Raw genomic sequence first — 19,705 nt, forward strand, 5'->3', positions numbered from 1 at the left:
TGCTCTGTATATCAGTGACATATACTGCGAAACATTTCTAAAGGCAGTACCTTGATAAAACTGGTAAACAGCATTGTGATGGCCAATTTATTTCAATTTAAAGTAAAATGATTTCATTTTACTTAATTGACATTAAAAGCTAATGTAGGAATTATCACTGGTGTGTTTGCCTGTTTAAACTACATTAGAGTTTTCTCATTTGACCCCTGGACTAACTAACTCCAAACTTCTGAAGATGGAGATAAAGTGTTGCTTGCTTGTCTTCAGAAAACCGTTTGGAACACAGATACTAGCCATGTGCAAAGCCTGGATCAAAACCCAATCCAGAGATGATCAATCTCCACTGTGAATAGCTATCACTGTGATGGAATTAGTGGTTTCTGTTCCTGAGGGGACTAGGAGACTAGTGCAGGTTCTTCACTGCCAACCATAAGACTGCTGAATAGAGCTGCCAGGCAGAGGCTGTGAGGTAGCCAAAGGTTGCCCCAGTCCCACCTCCCCCAGCATAGTTAACAGTGAAGCAGCAAGTAGCTCCTGAAGTTGGGGAAAGGGGACTCAAATGTAGAACTATCTATAACTACATATATGTAGATATTAAATCTCTATCATAACTGGAAACACATTGTATGCCTAATAATACGGACAATCATTTTAGTAGTCCTTACGTATCCTGAAATAACTCAAATGTTACTGTTAGTGGCCAGACCCCCAACTTAGTTGAATTTGGAATGGTGACTGGCCAATAATAAATCTGAACCTGATTTTATGAAACTTGAATTGACTCTTGAATTGCACTGTATCGGACCCATCTATATGAAACTTTCATTCTATCAGACTCATCTATATAAACTGCACATTGAATTGGACCCATCTACACATCTGCACAAAGCAACTAGACCAACTTTTACACAACTGCTGAATTACTAACCATGACATTAGAAATCTACGAATGAGTTACTGTATTTGTTAAATGTACTTATTTTAACTACCAACATTAGAGTTATCTTCAAATGCCATATTTAGTTATTACGTTGATAAAAAGTGGGAATGTCCGTTTTTGAAAAACAGAATTTGGTACAATTAGTACCCCGAAAGACAGTTACAATTAAAGGCAGTGCAGAGCCCATGTTTTATGCAGTAGTATAAAGCAATTTTAGCAGGCCACTAGTTAAGCATGCAGTCTATATCTATGATAGCAACCGACAGAGCTGCATAGGATCAAGATCACAGGCAGAGCCACAATAAATGTCTTGTTTAAATTTAAAGTAAATTGTAAAATTGTTGAGATACTTGTGTTGGAATATTGTTTCTAAATTGTACAATGCAACAAAAAATATATTAAGGGTTAATGTGTGGCTGAAGGTTTCTCACTGATAACACTATGTAACACAATTTTTGTTCCTGGGTAGTAAGTGTTACTTCCTAATTGCTTATGCCTCAAAAGTATAGAAAATGGCTATTATTCCCCACAAACTTTGCTTTTGTGACCAGGACAGTGATATTTTGAAATTTACCTATTTCCAATGAGAAAATGGGCGAATTTGTGTCTTTTAGTTCACATAAAGTCAGAAAAAAACAACATATGATTCCAAATTAACATGTATTTATACTAAAGTAATCCAAAAATGATTACAAAAGATTTAGAAGTGAGTAGTTTTTCGAGATTTACGATTATACTGTAAATCACTTTCATGAATCAGCCCCCAAATGTAGTCTCCCATCATGTTCTCGTTATACTGTCCTTGGTAGCGGCGTTCAAAGTCCAGTATATCCTGGTGGAAGCGCTCGCCTTGCTCCTCCGAGTACGCTCCCATGTTCTCCTTGAATTTATCAAGATGAGCATCAAGGATATGGACTTTGAGGGACATCCTACAGCCCATTGTGCCGTAGTTCTTCACCAGAGTCTCAACCAGCTCCACATAGTTTTCGGCCTTGTGATTGCCCAGGAAGCCCAGAACCACTGCGACAAAGCTGTTCCAAGCCACTTTCTCCTTACTAGTGAGCTTCTTGGGGAATTCATTGCACTCCAGGATCTTCTTTATCTGTGGTCCGACCAAGACACCACCTTTGACCTTTGCCTCAGACAGCTTAGGGAAGAAGTCTTGAAGGTACTTGAAGGCTGCTGACTCCTTATCTAGAGCTCTGACAAATTGTTTCATAAGGCCCAATTTGATGTGCAGTGGTGGCATCAGCACCTTCCGGGGGTCCACCAGTGGCTCCCACTTGACGTTGTTCCTCCCCACAGAGAACTCGGTCCGCTGTGGCCAGTCCCGCCTGTGGTAGTGCACCTTGGTGTCCCTGCTGTCCCAAAGGCAAAGACAGCAGGGAAACTTGGTAAAACCGCCTTGGAGACCCATCAGGAATGCCACCATTTTGAAGTCTCCTATGACCTCCCAGCCGTACTCATCATACTTCAAGGCCATCTCAGAAAAATGCAGATATGTATCCACTTAGGCAGCTGGAACTAAATTGAACTGGTGGGCTTAAGGCTCCTGTATTTATACTACTATTTATATTACTGGAAAGGTCTAGAAAGTTCTAGAAGTTACTCCAAGTTTACTCAGTACTGAATCCATCTGGAATGTTCTGGAAAATAGGTAAATTTCAAAATATCACTGTCCTGGTCACAAAAGCAAAGTTTGTGGGGAATAATAGCCATTTTCTATACTTTTGAGGCATAAGCAATTAGGAAATAACACTTACTACCCAGGAACCAAAAAAAAAAAAAAAATTTGTTACACTGTGTAATTGACCCTCTCAGTCAAAACAGCAAGTTTCTCAGTATCTAAAAAGCTTAGAGGGAACACTGCATAGCAAAGACAACATGTATCTCTTGTTCCACAGTTTTGGTTGCCATACTTGAGGGAGTTTACAAGAAATTACTAAACACACTTATTGCCCTGTGTCAGGCCAACCTCTAGCCTGGCAACCACTAACAACTTACAAAACCCAGAGATTTAGCTGGCTCATTCAAAGCTTCTCATTATCAGCACAATAAAGTAAAACTAATTTAGCCCTGATAATATGTGAGGTTCTGAAGGGCAACAACAATTTATTGTTGGAATGAATCAGCTTATGAAAACTGTTTTAAACAGAAGAGAGATTCTTAACCTTACAACAGCCACTTGCAGCTGGATAAACAAAGCCAGAGTAATATGGTAGCACGCTCACAGGACACACACTTTACAGCAGGTAATGGGATTACACTAGCACAGAGCTCTGATAAAGATATTCACAGGGTTACAAATCCGGTTTTTAAATTATCAGCACTTTAACACTACATACATTAATTTATGGACAATTTGTATACCTTTCAAATGGTATACAAATTGACTAGTTTGCCTTAGAAAAAATAGGACATGATAAAATTATGAGAGTAGACATAATGCGGAGAAGACAACAACATTTACCTAACCTAACAATAATGGACTGCTTTTATAGACATGCCAAGTAAAGCATTCTGAAAGGATATGTACTGATGAAATGTATGGTAAAATCATTCAGGTCAGGCTTCAGGCCACCTGTGCAGTATGTAACCTAGCCGTCTGTCAGTGAACTGTAACAATTGTGTTTAGTTTTCTTCTTTTATTAAACCTTGTGTAGGTTTATATAGCAGCTGAGGCACTTCGTTTTGCTTAGGGGGCCGACTGAGTTAAGACTGAGTGCCTCCAGGTGAACCCATCTGCACCATCAAATCTCACTTCAGCTTAAAGCAAATTTTACAACAGTGGGAGTATGGCCGAGGTTGCTTGTGCCAAGACCACGGCTGAGAAGGGATTTGAAGTCAGCATCTCACTGACTTAGACCTCAGCCAGAAGGTGGTAACTGATACAAAGTCCTCCTGGCTATCTGCAAAATTGCAAGTTATATCATGAGCATAGCCCATACTTCATAAAGGTTGAAGACAATAGGAAACACCTGTGATATGTAGTAAAAGTTACTTAGAGGGGACTGCCACTGTAAGAAACCTGCTAATCAATGTGAAAATGTTGCCATGTGGTTTGGTAAATTTAAGTAAGGACATGATGAAATGATATGAGTGTATGTCTCTCGCACATCTCTCTCTGAAGGAAAGAAACTTCGATGGGTATTTTTTGCTTTGTTCTTAGAAGATAAAGGCATGAAGCACAGGAGGCTGCATATCACAGAGGCCTCAGGTGCATTCTGTTCAAGTGTTTTCACAGCTGGGGTGGGATCAGCAGTTCTCACTCCACGGCAACATAGAAGACAGTGTTGCAAGTTTGAATAAAAGAGAAGCATTACAGCAGTGCCAGTATAGCGATTCCCTTGTTAGATCTAAAGTTCTTTAAATTAATGGAAATGCTTAACAAAATTGTTATTTTAGTGATTGGATTGATCATGCGATGGGCCATCGGTACAAAACCTCTGTTTATCTATATATGTGTGTGTGTGTGTGTGTGTGTGTAAAGGATAATTACTACACTTGTTGATTACACAATATTTAGAGAACCTGTTAACTGATTCTAATGGAAATTGCAAAGGGTCTTCTTTAGCACTCGTTATTGTAAGATTGTTTCAGCATACCATGGAATGCCCGTTTTTAGTTTTGCTTCTCTGAACTACAGAAGGGCTCTGTATCACAAAATGACTGAAACCTCTTTGAAATGTAGACAAACTGCATAAGGTGAGGATTCCAATAAAACAGTGCATTGAATAATAAGAAACAAATATTGCATATATGTAAACAACATACAAGGAATATTACACCAAAACGGATTAGGTAATATTATAATCTTTAACACTTTCAAGGTTATAAAAGGACAGGACATAATTTCATGCTGAACCCATAAAATGGTACTTCACTTCACATCATCTAGCATCTATCCATCTATCTGGTCATATAAATATGACACAGCCTCCATGAAAATAAGACAACACTGCAGCCTTCATTGATGACCTGAATGCTCATTTGTCATTTCTGTTAATTCAAAGGTGGTCACAAAAGAGTGACTGGTTGGGTTTTGACAACTTGGTTCACAATGATGCTGAATGTTCACACTGGGCTGCTTTGTGCTTTTTAAACCACTGGTGTCATGTCGTTCCATTTCCCACTTCAAATACATGGAAATAAATGCAAATAAATTTCATGGGCAAAATGAGCGGGCTGCAAGCGACCATTTATTTCTCCACAATGGACAAAGACAAAACAGATAATGTCATCATTTTATCCATTCACCATGTACCTTGAGCCAAAAGTGCTAATGAATTGAAAAGCAAAACCTCTTAGTGCTGAACATAGCAGCCTCTTTCATAATTCATACAAGGCTGTTTTTGTGATGGATCAGTGTTTCACCAGCAATCTCATGTATTCCAACTAATCCCATGAATATCAAAATGCTAGAACAGTAAATTGGACATAACATTAAATCCATGTGGGGTCATAATCAATCTAAATGTATATATCAGTTGTCTACTAAATTAGAAATACTTTAAAGCAAGGTTGTTCAATACACCAAGTATTGAGATTAATTCTGGTGGCTCTCAATGGGCTCAGGGATCCACCAGCAATAAAGTGAACAAGAGTACAATAAAGTGAAACCCTTTTGATCAATTGGGATTATCTGGCTTCAAACTAGTGGTGACCAATATGTTAAGGTAGCAATGAAAAAAAAAAATTCAAAATGCAAATATATCAGCATTTTCAACTAAGGACAAAAAAAATACAGATGTTTTGTCTGAGGAAAAGAAAGTTCTGAAAGCTGCTGTATATTTTGTGACATTTTTGTCCAACAGAAATCAACCCATACTAACTAATAATAAACATTTTAATTTATTAAAATTAAACAAACACCTTAGTCAAGTGGAAAGAAATGTGCCCCGATTTTGCAAAAACTAAACAGTGGAATAAAAAAGCACAACTGTCTAAAGTTTAGTGTGAACTTGGCATGCTTTGGTTTTGACTGCGTTTTCGACAACAGCTCGGTCAGGTTTGAAAACGTAGTCTCCCACAGACACGTGGAACCAAAAATAACAGCAAATTCCAGCTCCCACCATTCGTTATTGTTACGCTTTGGTGCCAGCTTTGCCTTCTTTGAAACTGGGACATTTTCATCCAAATCGGTACTACTGGAAGGCACAGAAGGCTCTCTGCAATCTTTTGTACCTCCGACCACAAAGCGATCCGTTGAAACCACCAAGCACAAACTCGCAACTGTACACTACGAAACAATGCTTGCTCTTTGAGCACTGACTCATGCTAATGAATGCCAGTACTCATCACTTCTACTAATTTATAACCCTACTACTAATTAATGCTCCTACTGCATATTAACATGTACCCTTTCTTTTTATTATTTCTAATATTTGGCACTAAAATAGGACAAGATGATAATTGTACAAGTTGTCCTATGGCAACGCTTAACTCCTTAATACCAATATTTACTGATATCAATTTTTGAAATTGTTGGAAAACTGTTCTTGAATCTTACTAAGGGTATGCATCACTCCACTCGCCTCCAAGTGGACTAAAATTTGTAAGACATAACTACAAGAACAAAGTACAGACAAAAATGATAAAAGCAAACACAACCAGTAAGGATGTGAGTGGAATACAGCTAGCAATGAGGTCCTAATGAAATATTTTATTGATTTTTACAACCCTGGACTTTGAAACACAACAATAGACATAATTACAGTCGGCACCACCTAATTGGGATACTGATAACAGTGATTTCTGCATAAATGCTATTTGTCATTTAATTGGGCCATCACTTCGTTTTATTGGGATACAATATTTTCAAATGATTAATGGAGATTGCTTTTCAGATCAAGGCAAGTTTGGCAGTATGGTATATTTGTGACCTCTTTGATCACCAATTGAACGATCAGGTGATTTTTTGTTAGGTAGCTTCACGTACAAGTGCTGCCATGTTGTAAGCAATACAAAAAGCCATTTTATGAAATGGTGGGTAAGCAGTCGCATTGCAACCACATAACCCCTGCGCCCTTCCGACAACACATCCATAACAGTATTCATGTACTCCAGCAATCACAGCAACAATTTCCTTCCATTGCGCACAGAAGGTACCAGGGCTATCCAATATCCTACCTCTGATACCAGCAACTTCAAGTAATCAAAAGTCTTCATAAGTAAGGCTCTCCAACCTCTCAACCTGAGGCTGTATAACCACCCCTCAAGACAACAGACAGAATGTATAAAAACTTTATGCATTTCCCTATCGTAAGACTCCTGTCTAGACAGCATCTGGGCAACGGGTGGCAGTGGTCAGCGAGTGACATCGTTAGAGTTTAATTAATACATTCAGAGACATCAGCATTGTGTTACTTAAAAAAAAAAAAAAAATTTATATGAGTACCATCCATCATCTAGAATAAGTTTACTTTTTTGGTGTTCAAGCCAGCATTTTGTGAGCATTGGCAATAACATCTGAACAGCAAGATCCATGGAGTTACTTAGTTATTGCAAAGGCCTGCCGTTCTCCTGTCCCACATGGATTATATCTAAAGGTGTAATGTCCCATATGGTTTCCATATCCAAGTCAAAATTTGGCCAAGTCATATTTAGCTGAAACAGCTTTTCTACAATGCTAAACATTACTATTTAGGTCAACATTACAAGCCTATATTGAAAATACTCACTCCAGATAAGTAAATCTTCTGGTTCTAACATCGCATGAAGATGTCATTTTGCAATTCCAACTGTAGCAGTTGTAGTATTTGGCTGAAAGTCTGCTTTCTGATGAAGCACAGAAGGTTAAACTACAGAAGTAAACAGACCCCACAGAATTCTGTTTTTGTTTAAACTATACCATGATTGCGAGACACTGCAGTTATACAAAACGTCTTATGTTTGCAGCTGCTCATCTCACATGGGTATCAACCTGGTGGATATAAATATGGACATTCATTTGCCACTGTTTCTTTCTCTCCGTTCTTGGGGCCAAGAGCTTGGGAGATATGTTATCCATCTTATTTGTTTTTTTTATTTTTTTTTTTTTCAATTCAGTTTGAAGATGAACAGTATCCTAGTAAAGAGAGATAGGACAGTGTGGAGGTACAGGGAGTCTTTTCAACATGTTCTTTTACATTTCTTCTACATAATCCATTTTTACATAAATTACAAAACGAATGTTTGAATTAACAGAGCCCAGAGACATCTTAAATACTAGAAACAACCACACAAGTACAGTTTCAGATTTAGGTATTTAATTTGAGAAAAGCATTGAACTTTCTTTAGACATTAAAGGAAGCACAAAAATTATTTTTGACATCACAAGACAAGTTAAATGATACAACTGAAAAGAAATACTGGCGAGCAAGTGACAATTGAAAAGCAAACCACTTGTGTCTGCTCCAGCATGGTTAAAAAAGGATGAAACATGTTTTTGTGACAACGGATTTACTTGACCTACATCTCAACTTATTCTGCCTCTTATTTATAATGTTTTTTTGGGGGTTGTTAGTGACTGTAGAGCAGAGGTGATGAAACCAAATGTGACCATGGGCCACCACATGTAACTATTTTTAACTTTAATATGACTAGATTTCTAAACATACCGGTATTTTAACTAAAAGGTCTTCATGAATTAAAATAAATATATACACATACAGACATACACATACAGACATGCACATACAGCGCTAAAGTGTACAATACTTATAAAATTATAATTTATTAATAAAAAATAAATAAAAACAGTGGGGATGTTAAAAATGGATACAGGTGTCTTATAACTGAACAACAAATCAATTAAACTGTGTTTTTTTTTTTTTTTTTTTTACTTAAACATTCAAGTGTAACAGCAATTTATTTCAAGTTTGTACATGAATTGGGAAAAAAAGATTCTCTAGTTGCAAAATAGGTAGACCTACTACATTGCTTGAATTAGGAACATTAGCATAAGAAAATTATGCTACAAAATCTGTCTGATCAATTCTTTCTGTTCTATCAAAATGACCAATGAGAAATCTGAGAATTCTTAAACTGCATCCACACTGGACAGAGCGACTCGAGCGAAGTCGCCAAATGTCAAGCCACACCAGACACCACCCATGCATTCCTGTTGGACATAGTAGAGATGGGCGGTCTCATTACAAAAGGTCTTGTTTTGATATAAGGTTACCACCCTGACCTCCAGCAACTCTGTTATAAAATAAATAAAGGTTGGACTTGAAAAATCCTATATATCCAACAGCTTTACGGTTACCGTTATTATTAGTAGCAATTGTACAGTTCTAGTCGTAGTACTATTTTTTTTTTTTTTCGTGGTACCAGCAGTAGTTGTAGTCTGATTTGAAAACCGGTACATCTCCAGCTGTTAGAAGACTATTAAAAGTATTTTAAAGTGCAACACTATTATTGTTATTATTCTTATTGACAGTGATTATGTAGCGCTTAACAACGTAATAAAAATGATAATAATAATAATATAATATAATAATAATAATAATAATAATGTTGTTTCGCACTACATAATCACCATCTTCATTATTATTATTATTATTATTATTATTATTATTATTATTATTATTATTATTATTATTATTCTTTTTCACTGGTCACCACTTACCTTGTCTTATTTACTTTTATTTAGTTTTTCCTTTTAAAACAGTCTGGTGAACTTGACAGAAAATGCTTTATAAATGTGGCTTATAATCTTCAAAACTATGTATGAGCTTGGTAATGTTGGGATGTGTCACATAGAATATAAACGTATTGCTGGTGGCGTTTTAGGGCCTTGAATAGCAGGACCTCAATAATATTTTTGTTTGTTTGGTGAATCTCCGCAAAACTTCATTAAGTGTATATAAAGACCTTTTTGTCACAGATTTGTGCTACAGAACAATTCAGTGAACAAAACGGTCTTTATCATAAAAACAAACAAACAAATAAACAAACCAAAAAAAGCCATAGCTTAAAATTAAGTCACATATTTAAGTTTTTTGTGTTATTTTCAAAAGCCAGCAGAAGTGCATATTTTTCATTTAAATGCTGGATATACAGACTGCATGTATGGTTTGGTATATTTTTGCTTATTAATAAAAAAATAACACTCCACTCAGGCACTGTCTTTCTTCTGGATGTCTTTGTAGTCATTCAATTTGCAATCATATAATAACGGATATTGCTGCACCTCATAAACTTTTTTGTTTTGAGGCGTGACTTGTTCTGAGGCGTGTACTTGACATGTGTCAAGGGTGTTAAACTTGCTTCAGATTTGTCAGTTTCATTCCAGTCACGTGACATGTCGTGCATATTTACGTTGTATATCTAGGATTTATGTCACAACTATGTCCTCGCCAATTACTAGTAAAGAAAATACCCATTATAGCTCATAATGTAATTATTAACCAAAACAAACACAATACCTCAATAAGAACTAGCGATGCTGGCCTAATTATCCCTAGATTCATGATGAAAAGAGATTAACAATTAATATTATGTATGTTTAAGTGCTTCAAATCAATCATAAATGTGTATTTGTTATAAGACAAAAATAAACCTAACAATCCAAAATATTATTACATTTATTCTCTCAAAGGAAGAATACAGGTCAGGCTTCATAGTTAAAAACATGTGTATGAAGAAGAAACAAAATAAAACATTCAAAGAAAAGCAATGCATTGTTAAATGTTCATAATGAATCCTTGATGTGCTCTCTGGTCATAGAGTTCTGCATTAGTGAAGCAGTCTTAATAGTTCATCTATATACATGTGCCAACTTCCACATGGCTAAGTACGCATGTCCAATGTTCAGCATCTAGTTGAATAGACGTACATTACATATTGTGATGATATCAAAAGCATGGCTTCAGTTGAGTTAGTTGTAAACACACAATATAGGTTTAATACTTATTCTGTTGGTGCTATGTTTAAAACAAAGCCTTCTTAACACGGTCCTCCTCTCTGTGGAAGTTGTGCAGCAGCACAGTATCTCTGAATTCTGTAGGTACAAGCGTTCGACATTCCGGAGGGAGCCCATCTTCTCTGGGACAGCTTTGAAGATTACATCACTGTGTCTTCATTGAAGAACTTCAGCATTTGATGAGATGAGAGTGATGAGATATTTTGAAGAGCAAATCCAGCGAGTGAATTCAGAGAGCGCGACTCCAGAGAGAAAGAAAATCCTTGTTTTGAGTTTAAATAACACAATGTATAGTCATTCCAATGTACTGTAAACAAGTGCTTGATCGGTCCTTCCATTGGTTGATAGACAGTTGCATGTCTCATAAAAAGGGTGTGTTAGAAATGGAATGTATTCACCTATTTCGTTATCAAAGGATTTTACATTTATCATTTAAACCTCCTATTTAATATAACATTAGAGAAACATATGAATTTCAGTTTCATTCTCTATACAAAACTACGATTACAAGCATATAAAACATAACACAATCAAAGGATAATATTTAAAAATAGTTATTAGTTTATAATATTCGTTTAAAACACAAAACACTTCATGTTTATTGGGAAACTTACTTAAAATAACTTGTCAACTTGTGCATTTTAACTAACTTTCAACACAATAATGGTACAATTGCATAGTCAGTATAGCTTCTCTTGGTAAGTTTTATGACACTTAATTGACCGGACAATCAGATTGCATTTTGGAAGGTGACTTTCAAAGAGTTAACACAGTTTGTGGCCTGTGCCTTTAGTTTAATCAGCAGATCTGGTTAAGAATGTTCTGGAATCAGTGTTACAACCCAATTACCACTTAATTAAATATCTGGAAAATGCTTACATTAAAATGAATTTAATCATGAATTTCCTTGACAGAAGAAAAAAAATAGAAACAGGTTCTATTTCAGTGACTCGAAATGTTCTCAAAGTGACGTCGCTCTTATCGCTCACTACTGGTGTACATACTCCCACTTGACTGCACGGACTCCTAAATTATTCGCTCGCATTGCTTGCGTCCAGTGTGGATATGGCTTTATTCTGCAGAAGGAGCTCAAAATATTGAGTCAGTGAGTTGCTCACTGCACAATGCAACTGACCTCACTAAGTCTGTTCTAAACTTCGATTTCAGCACAATCTTCCTATTGAAATGTATCAGGCCAGGTGCTCAGAATGAACTCCACATGAAGCTTGCAGAGAAAGCAATTCACTTTCAAATTGCTGCCGACACTGTGCCAACAGTTCATCCAACTCTCTCACATTTATGACGGCAAAAGAGAAAGGATCTTTCAGAAATGAGATCCATTCTCTCTTCAACAACTGGAAATAAGTTAAATCAAACTTTGTCATTTGGTCGACAAACAAATCCAGATGCTGACAAACTGTCGGACACTTTTGGCTAAATTAGCAACTGTTTTGTCACGTCCTCGCAATGACACATTCAGTTAATTTAAGTGTCCTGTGATTTCCGTAAGAAAGTAAAGGTGTCTCAGCAGTGTGTCATTGTCCAGCACAGAACATTGCTCTAGCGTAGCTAACAGGCCTCAGTGTGAAATAAGATCAGCCTCGAGCATAATCTCTCGAAACTGAAGTGATTGAGAGCTTTTGCTTGGATGAAATTCACAATTTTCACTACCTTCTCCATGCAGTCTTTCATTTTATCAGATTGTCCCATTTGCACATACACATTTTCTTGGTGGATAATGCAGTGGAAAGGATACAGGCAATTGTATGTGTACAACAAATACAAGTGCTGTAGCAACACAGCTGTGAATCTGACGATTTCCCAAATTTCCTTGATCCGAGACACGATTGCTCATGGACTGATTGGAACATCCCTACTTTCTTTGGAAGATTTTCTGAAAGAATTTCAAGACACAATTCACAGCGAGCCATAAAATGGTTCAAAGATCGTGTTTGTTGCACGTAATTACAGCCGCAGAATTTCAGCATTTTGATTGGCAGAGTCAACTGGAAATGTTCTCAAAAAGTCACTCTGAGTAATTACGTAATGTCGTTTTGCAAGGTTATTTGAGCAACCTGCAAGTCTTGCAGACAAGAAATTATTGGCAAAGGCAGGATATTGGTTTCCCGTTGCTCTCCACAAAGAAATAGTCATTTTCTGCTGGCTACTCTGACGATTCCGTCTTGACTGACTGCCACTAGCATTCGTTTCTGCTGTCGGAGCTGAGGCTTTACTTCGAATGATAAAATGTATTCATAATTAAGGACCAAATTCCTGCAATGTGGAGCAACTGCATACTGCTGTGACACAGCTGTCCGAGCTACGCAAGTGTATGCAGCTGCCTAGCAACCAGTGACGCGTTTGTCCTGGCTGTGCTAAACCCACCCAGCAACAAGTGAGTTAGGACAGTGCGAGAAGCGAGATAGCAGAAATAAATATAATAACTGTTAATAGATATATAAAACAATAAACAATGCTCCTGGTCCACCAGGAAAAGTCTTGTGGGTTCCTGACTCCTACTGTAGAGTATGTGTACACTAGTGTTTACTATGTTTCTAATTTACCAGTGTAAAAAAAGAATAAAAGACACTTTAACAAAGTGTTGTATGTCTTTGCCTCTGATGACCCTACCTAACATACAGCATACATCATAAAAAAATCCCTAGGAACATACTGGTGTTGTTTGTTTATAATCGTGGTGAGCTTATTTTTCTTCCACCTAAAGGTACAGTACTGCTATCGTCAAAAACACAAACAAATGAAGTTACAACAATTTACTTTTATACAGCTGTACTACTGAACCTACTACCATTTTATGAGGGTAATATTTTAAATGTTTTACTATGCGATTTGGAAGCCTGCACTGCATGGAGTGGCTCCACATGGTCAAAGTACCAGTGATACGCTGTTAAACTTCTAGGTAATTCAGTCGCAGGGCTCAGTGGTCAATATAGCCCTTTGAAAAGAAAAGGCATTGTACCTGTATTAATATTTTTATGAATAAAACAAAAAGCTACATCAACACATTTTATTTTGCTCCTTAAAAATCAAGCAGATGTCAATTATTGATTGTCTCTGAGGCTGGAGTCACCATGTAGCGGATTAGTTCTCCGAAACACTTTTGCTAGGCCTGCAATCACTCACTGAGGGACTTAATTACAGGTTCTAAAACAGCAAGGGGTAAGAAAAAACTGGGTTACCGCCCAGGCTGTGAACACACCACATGCCTGTCCCAAACTGACCCAGCCTTGAGAGGGTACAGAACAAGAAACTGGCAAAGCCCAAAGTAGAAGGATATCACAGCAGTCGTGTCACCCCTTGTGTTCTTTGTGACTGTAAGCCTGTGAAGCAATCAAGACATGTTAACATGCATTGACTTTCTAGTATAGACAGTCACAGAACTACCTACAGTGTACAGACAGTTTGAGTTTCCCCAGTACAGGAACGCTCCTGCTCAAGTTTAGCAATAGTGCAAGAAAAGTTTGATTCCATCATGGCATGAAAATTATCACAGAGAAAAAATAGGTCTATAGGTTGTTGCACACACGTTTTCCAGAATAAACTTGCTACTTTTCTTGTTAATAAGGAGCTTAATGCTGTCACATTAAAAAGGTCTATTTAAAGCAGGAGACTTTGGCAAATTCACAGAGGAATAAAATAAATTTTAACTATATACAACTAACAAGAACAACCTACTCAGAGCAGATCATTTATTGCAAAGCAACTTGCTTCACTATAGCAGAAATTGATTGGTCTTGACACTATTAGTTACTCAAATAACCTTGCAATAGCAGTGCACACTGCAGTTTTGTAGGTGTTATCGAAATAAAAAAAATGGCCCATTAAGTGCAATTCAAGTACGTTACACTTCCTAGATAAAAGCTATGTACTTACAGTGCAGTAGATGGCACTTGATAAAATGTATTTCCAACTTTTCGAATCAAGTAACGAGTTCTGAATCGATATTCCATTAACATTCTGCCAGGGCATTTGTGTCTGTTCTTAAATAGCTTTTTGGCTCCAAAGTAAAACATAATGCAAGCCTATGCATAGTTGAATACTCTCCAGCAATCTGACTTTTGGTCTGACGTCTGGGGTTAAGTTTAAAAATCATACATGTTAAGAATACATGCCTACAGTTTTATATCCTATATATGATGTAAATGTGAACACACCCTTAAAAAAGAATACCTTAAATATATGCATCCCATTTCTGCACAGCACAAGTACAGCTGATTTTGAGCAATAATCTGCTGCCATGATTAAAGAGTTAGAACCGGAAAGAGATGCATCTCTGTTTGTCTGCCTTTACAGAAAAACCTCTGCAAATTAAACAAACAGATCCACCTTTAGGGGGACTGGAAGCTAATATTCCAATTTTATTACACATTGGATTTCTCCAACCATGTCCTACAACACTGGGTAGTTTAAACCAGAAATAAGTTGGGGTAAAAGAAACCCCAGTTATAGTAAGAAAAGGATGCATTATATATTTAAATATGCTTGTAAGCAACCACTGTTGTTTTCTTGGAGTAACTGTGTTCAAGGGTAGAAATATTCTAGGAATGGGTTTTCATTAAGTAACAGGATATTATCAAGATACAATGATATTACAAGGCAGGTTTTGACAGGTATCACTTAATAAAATAGAAACACTGCTTTAGCTCCTGGTAAGTGTTCATCCATGACCTCAGCAGATATATAGCTTTTACTTCTTCAGCAATATAGATTCTGATATTTCAAGGGGGGGAAGAAATTAGATTAATTTTCCCCCAGTGATAAGAATTATTATGCAATTCAATTACAGTTCTTGTAATTAAGTTATGGTCTTCAGAAAACTAAAACACTAAACCATTCCCATTACATACTGCACCTTCAGCTTAGCCAAGAAAATCCCTGAATGGTGCTTAACTGAAACTGCTCAACTCTATGAGGTATTGGAACAGTACAGAGTTGGCCTATAAATAGTAGAGCTAAACTGTTTACAGCTTTTATTCACACCTGTAATATGTAGCAAGACTGATTCATTTCTTATGCAAATGGTAACGTATGTAATATATAAAAGCTGCCTCTCTCTGTTCCATGCCAGTGTCAGTCAGGGCAATACACCAGATCTGACAGGCTGTGAGAGAGACAATATGATTCTGAACTGAAACTGAAAAAAAGCTGACAACAAACATGCTGTTCAGAGTACAGGAATTAAAGATAGCAATTATAGTTGAAAAATGGCCACCTACATTATCCATGAAGAACTATTTAAAACATGTTAAAGATTGTTAACACTGAATTAATGCCATGCTAGCTGCCCATACAGCACTCTTAATTAGGTTACAATTCTGACAATTAGAAAGTTCCTTTTCAAAAGTGCACATAAGTGACTGAAAATATGCAGATAGCAAGAGTATTGTGAGTAACAAATAACACTGTGTAACAATTTTTTTTTTTTTTTTTTTTTTTTTTGTTCCTGGGTATTAAGTGTTATTTCCTAATTGCTTACGCCTCAAAAGTATTGAAAATGGCTATTATTCCCCACAAACTTTGCTTTTGTGACCAGAACAGGTAAATTTCAAAATATCACTATTTCCAATGGGAAAACGGGCAAATGTGTGTCTTTTCGTTCACATAAAGTCAGAAAAAAACAACACATAAATCCAAATTAACATGTATTTATACTAAAGTAATACAAAAATGACTACAAAAGATTTAGAAGAGAGTAGTTTTTCGAGATTTACGATTATACTGTAAATTTACAGTATAATCGTAAATTATGATCCAAGAATTCTGCTAAGATTACCAATTAAAAATTACTTCTGCTGTTATGTCTGGTTTACCTCAAATCAGGTTTACAAGTTTAAATGCTATACTCTGGCTGTGGGACACTTTATGGTCACCTGTTTTGTCCGATTCTGTTCTATGTAGACTACCCTTAAAAACTGCAGTAAAAACAATAGGTATCCCTTTAAAAGAACTCATTAACCAAGATATATGTGCATATGAATGTGACCTACAGTCCCTTGTCACCCTGAATCTTCTCTTGTTGCAGATGCACCCGGTCAGATGTCTTATCTTTTTAGGAAGACTTAACACCAGGGCTGGAACATCAAAGCACAGTACTTGAATTTGTGCAAAGTGCTCAATTACAGACAGGGAAACTGATCTGCATTCATACAGTAATGGATAACCTAACAAGGAAAATGTTACAGCTTTCATCCATGACAAATATGGATTTAGAATAATACACAGGAGTCTATATTCTGTATAGAAAGCATTGACAGGCATGAATCCACAAACACGTTTAATAGCAAACAGGTATACGTTATTACTTGATTATTTAACACCTGTTCTTCAGCATGCCACCCAAAACCGGTTATGACTACAATTATGCCAATTATACATGCCTGGATAATGTATTTCGTTATTGAGGAATTCAAGTGTAAACATGTTGAGGTTACTAATAGTTAGTATTCATTGCATATGTAATCTGATTTTCATAAAACTCACACTAGCAATTGTAATTGCTGTCAGGGGGGATTTAATTGTGGTCTACATAATTATTCAGGCAGGTAACCTGAAAATAAAATGTAAAGTTATACCTATAGTAGAGAATAGATAAGGACCAAAAGTTAAAGTTATCTTTTACTACTGGTTTTAAATAACTAGGATAATGTGTTTGTTTGTTATTTTACAATTTCCTAGCTTGTATGATACATCTGTCAAACTGGCATGAGCCATGTTTCTAACACGGATGAGTCAGTCAGATCAATACTTCACACAGTATGCAAACTATCAGGGAGTGAGGATTCATTAACATTACCATCTATTAAATTATCAGATAATCCCAAACACAACAAAACACATTTTATTAAGGTTCATCTAGTATGGTACCCTAGATGATAGAACGTATGCAACATTTACATAAGAACATATTTGAAGTACAGGAAAAGACTAGTTCACATCCAAAGTATACTGTTAACTATGTAGTTTAACATAAAAAAGACTGGATTCCAATTTATACGCATGCAGGTGGGATGTATTAGGGTGTGTTTGTTATAACTGCAACTGTTCTTGCTTTCCACCTATGGAGATAATAAAGGTATTCATTTTAAATCTGTGTGGTTTATTCATGTAACACAATGAAAAATACAGTATATGACTGCGTTCTGTGATGTTGCTTAAATAAAGTTTACGGGACAAGCGATTTATATGAAGCCGATATAAACATCTATTTCTAGAGCACGGCTACCGTAACCCTAACGCCAGGGAAGCATTAATGTCCGGATTAAAAATAAATCAATAAATAAAAAGTCAAACTGAATGTATCTTTACTTTTTGGACACCGGTACAGTACTTTCAATAGAACATGAAACTTACTTAAACGTACTAGTAGTACGTTTAGCCGGGCCTGCTGTCGTCGCCAATAGATTTTGTTGTATTTATTTATTATGAGATTAAATAAACAAACGGAAATAAAAGTCACCGATCTGAAGGTTTCAAACGGAAACGTAGAGCTTTTCATCATAGGCTCACGATGTGCCTGGATTCCTGAACTCAGAGAAATCGTTGGCAGGTTCTCAGACAACACCAGGACCAGTCTAATCAGTCGCTAGGATTTTACATATTGCACAAGTTACCTGTTTTCCTGCAACTGGTGCACATGTTTAAATAATCCAGAGATGATTATAGACAAACAATTGAATTACTGTGAAGACTGGTTTCTGAGTTTCTCTGAAAAAAACTAACCTGAAAACCTCAAGACCAATCGCAACCTTGTTTGTAATATAATTCAACAACACAATGCTAGACGCAGTCGTTGTGCAATTTAACTAGTAGTGCAACAAATCGTACAATTATGGGACTCTTTTTCATTGTGATAACCTTAGTACTGACTCTCGACTTGAGTAGTCCATTGTTCGAAACCTTGACAATGTTACAAACTAGAATGCAAAACGTTTAGTCTATGTGGAGTCCAACGCATTGCAATTCTGTGTTATCAATTGTGTGGTCAATGAACTACACCTCAACAAACACAAAACAAAGCAAAAGGCTGAAGTCTGACTCAGTGCCCGGCTACTGTAACCTATTTTCTTTAAATGTATACCACAGCAGTACCGCCTCGTAATCAAGGGGGTTATAAAATTGCTGACAGGTTGAATATCGTAGTGCTCCTACCTGTCATCGTAGCAGAAATCAGCACCCAGTGTATTCAAATTGAGGACAACAGCCACAGCGCTGCACACTAACTCTACAATCATTTCTCAAAAAAAAAAAAGTGAAGAAAAAAATAAACAATTCCAGTCTTTTTCCTGTTTATTCTTCTTTAATCTTCTTCTGCATTGTTATTAAAAACCCAGTTCCCCATCCTTTAAAAGTGGTGTACGTGAATAATCCAGACATCTCCCCTCACTAACCCATTTTCAGTTTGCAGTGGTTTAGTGTCGATCCAATACGAGAGGGAGAACAAGATCTCTGGTATTATGGTGCTGCTGTCTGCATTTGGAAGAGTTCCTCCGCTGAGAGCAGGATTTGTTACTCTCTAGCCGCTGTGTCTGAGAGGAGTGATTGAATCGCATGTAGTTAAATGTCTCTACGCGCCTGCGCGGCACCCCGCCTCCATCTTTGCGCTGCGTTTGTTGTAGTCAAGGGGGCGTCTAAACCTGAGAGAGCGAAGGGACTTGCAGTAGAAGGAATCAATTGAATTGCTTTTTTTTTTTTTTTTTTTTTTTTTTAACGGGTCATCTGTTTGCTGCAAATGCAATCGCACTGTCTGACCCAACATCATAAAGCAGTACATTGGTTGGCAACACAAGCACAAGGATTTTAAAACTAGTATAAACCCAGTAATAAAATAAAATAAAAAA

General features: G+C 36.7%; 1 protein-coding gene across 2 annotated transcripts in view; it reads right to left on the reverse strand.

The window, feature by feature from the left end:
* The window catches only part of LOC121318499 (protein O-mannosyl-transferase TMTC2-like), a 157,989-nt gene extending 138,605 nt beyond the window's left edge, over positions 1-19,384 (reverse strand). For both annotated transcript variants that reach the window (XM_041255230.1, XM_041255231.1), the window contains exon 1: positions 19,017-19,384. In XM_041255230.1, coding sequence (XP_041111164.1) covers positions 19,017-19,099 — 83 coding nt within the window. In that variant the 5' untranslated portion in view covers positions 19,100-19,384. The remainder of the gene's footprint in view (positions 1-19,016) is intronic.
* Positions 19,385-19,705: the final 321 nt, after the last annotated feature.

The sequence above is a fragment of the Polyodon spathula genome, chromosome 7 (genome assembly GCF_017654505.1).
Source record: "Polyodon spathula isolate WHYD16114869_AA chromosome 7, ASM1765450v1, whole genome shotgun sequence".
In the NCBI taxonomy this organism is placed as follows: domain Eukaryota; kingdom Metazoa; phylum Chordata; class Actinopteri; order Acipenseriformes; family Polyodontidae; genus Polyodon; species Polyodon spathula.